General features: G+C 44.3%; 1 protein-coding gene across 1 annotated transcript; it reads left to right on the forward strand.

The window, feature by feature from the left end:
• The first annotated feature begins 28 nt into the window (after positions 1 to 28).
• On the forward strand, positions 29 to 1142 carry LOC119343117. Its single transcript, XM_037614283.1, has 2 exons — positions 29 to 255; positions 527 to 1142. Exons 1-2 carry the CDS (start codon positions 29 to 31, stop codon positions 849 to 851), a joined length of 552 nt encoding a protein of 183 aa, XP_037470180.1. The 3' UTR covers positions 852 to 1142.
• Positions 1143 to 1306: the final 164 nt, after the last annotated feature.

Here is a 1306-nt window from a genome sequence, read left to right on the forward strand (position 1 = left end):
TGATGATGATGTTTCTCCATGTTTGAATATGCAGGCAAAGCTGCGTTATGCTTATGAGAAGGCCCTTCTTGGTGTTCGGGTTGGGCTCCATGCCAGCCCGGAGGTTTACTTGTCTGCCATGGTTGGAACAGGCTTTGGCGTCGATGGTGGGTTTGAGATGTCGTTTAGCACCAAGACTGGCCTGGTTAAAGGATTTGATCTCGGGGTGAACTGCCTCAGGAGTGAATGGGGGAATGCATCTGTTTCTGCGAGCTTGTAAGTTTTCTATATCATCAACAGTCTGTTTTTGGTGGTTTGAAATGTCCTACGCCCTATGAGCGATGTTAATTGATGCTGTGTATTAAATATTGCATCGGAGGGAGTAGTATGTTTAGTTTCCCCCATAGATTGTAGGCTCATAAAACTTGTTTATACAAGACTTGAATATGATTCAAACCTGTTTGTGCAAAACTTGCTTGTGTCCCTTTAGCAGTGTGTGCATGCATGGATGCTGCCCATCTTATGGATTATCATTTTTCCTGTGTAGTGTTTTGGACCTTGAGGGTGAGAAGAAGAAGAAGCTGAGAAAGATCCGGGCTCTCTACTCCAAGGAGGTCGATCCAAGTTTCAGTTTTGCTGCCGATGTGGCATTTGATGCCGAGAAAGGCAAGGTGCTGGCAACGGGTGGCGTCGCGCTGCACGTCGACGAGAAAGTGCTTGTGAAGGGGAGGGTCAGCTCCAACAGTTCAGTTTCTGCACTTGTTGAGGTTGCAGGGGAAGGGCGTGCCAAGCTGAAGGCCTCTGCCCATGCTGATCTGTACGAGGTGAGCAAAAAGGGACCCAAGGTTGGCTTCTCCGTCAGTTTCAAGTGAGTCGTGCGGGTGTAAACTTTAGATTGCATGGAATTTAGGTAGTGACTATTGGTGGATGAGATTTTGCATGGATTTTAGGTAGAGTGATGACTTTTGGTGGATGAAATTTTGCTGTCACATTCACTGGTTGGCAATGTTGGAAGATTGATTTGGGATGCGAATGATCCACTGTCGTAACCCTTTGTTTGTTAGCCCCACTGAATTGATTTATCTTATCTGAGCTTATCCCTATTTCCTTGTATGCTGCAATCTGGAATTTCCTCTGATCCTTTTTAATTGACAAAGTTGTATACAAACCTGTGTCCATTAGTTTGGATCGGAGGGAGGGAGTAGTGTTTTAGATCACTACTTTAATTTGGATCTATAAACACCATTTCTTTACAAACATTGTCACATCGTGGTTTTAAGATCATAGAAAACAAGTTCCCATGCAATGGTTCCAAACATATATATAT

This window comes from Triticum dicoccoides, unplaced genomic scaffold, assembly GCF_002162155.2.
Source record: "Triticum dicoccoides isolate Atlit2015 ecotype Zavitan unplaced genomic scaffold, WEW_v2.0 scaffold116401, whole genome shotgun sequence".
NCBI classification, from domain to species: Eukaryota; Viridiplantae; Streptophyta; class Magnoliopsida; order Poales; family Poaceae; genus Triticum; species Triticum dicoccoides.

Coding starts and splice junctions, on each gene's coding strand:
- LOC119343117 (XM_037614283.1), top strand. CDS start 29: ATGCAGGCAAAGCTGCGTTATGCTTATGAGAAGGCCCTTCTTGGTGTT. Junction 256..526: donor GCATCTGTTTCTGCGAGCTT/GTAAGTTTTCTA, acceptor TTTCCTGTGTAG/TGTTTTGGACCTTGAGGGTG.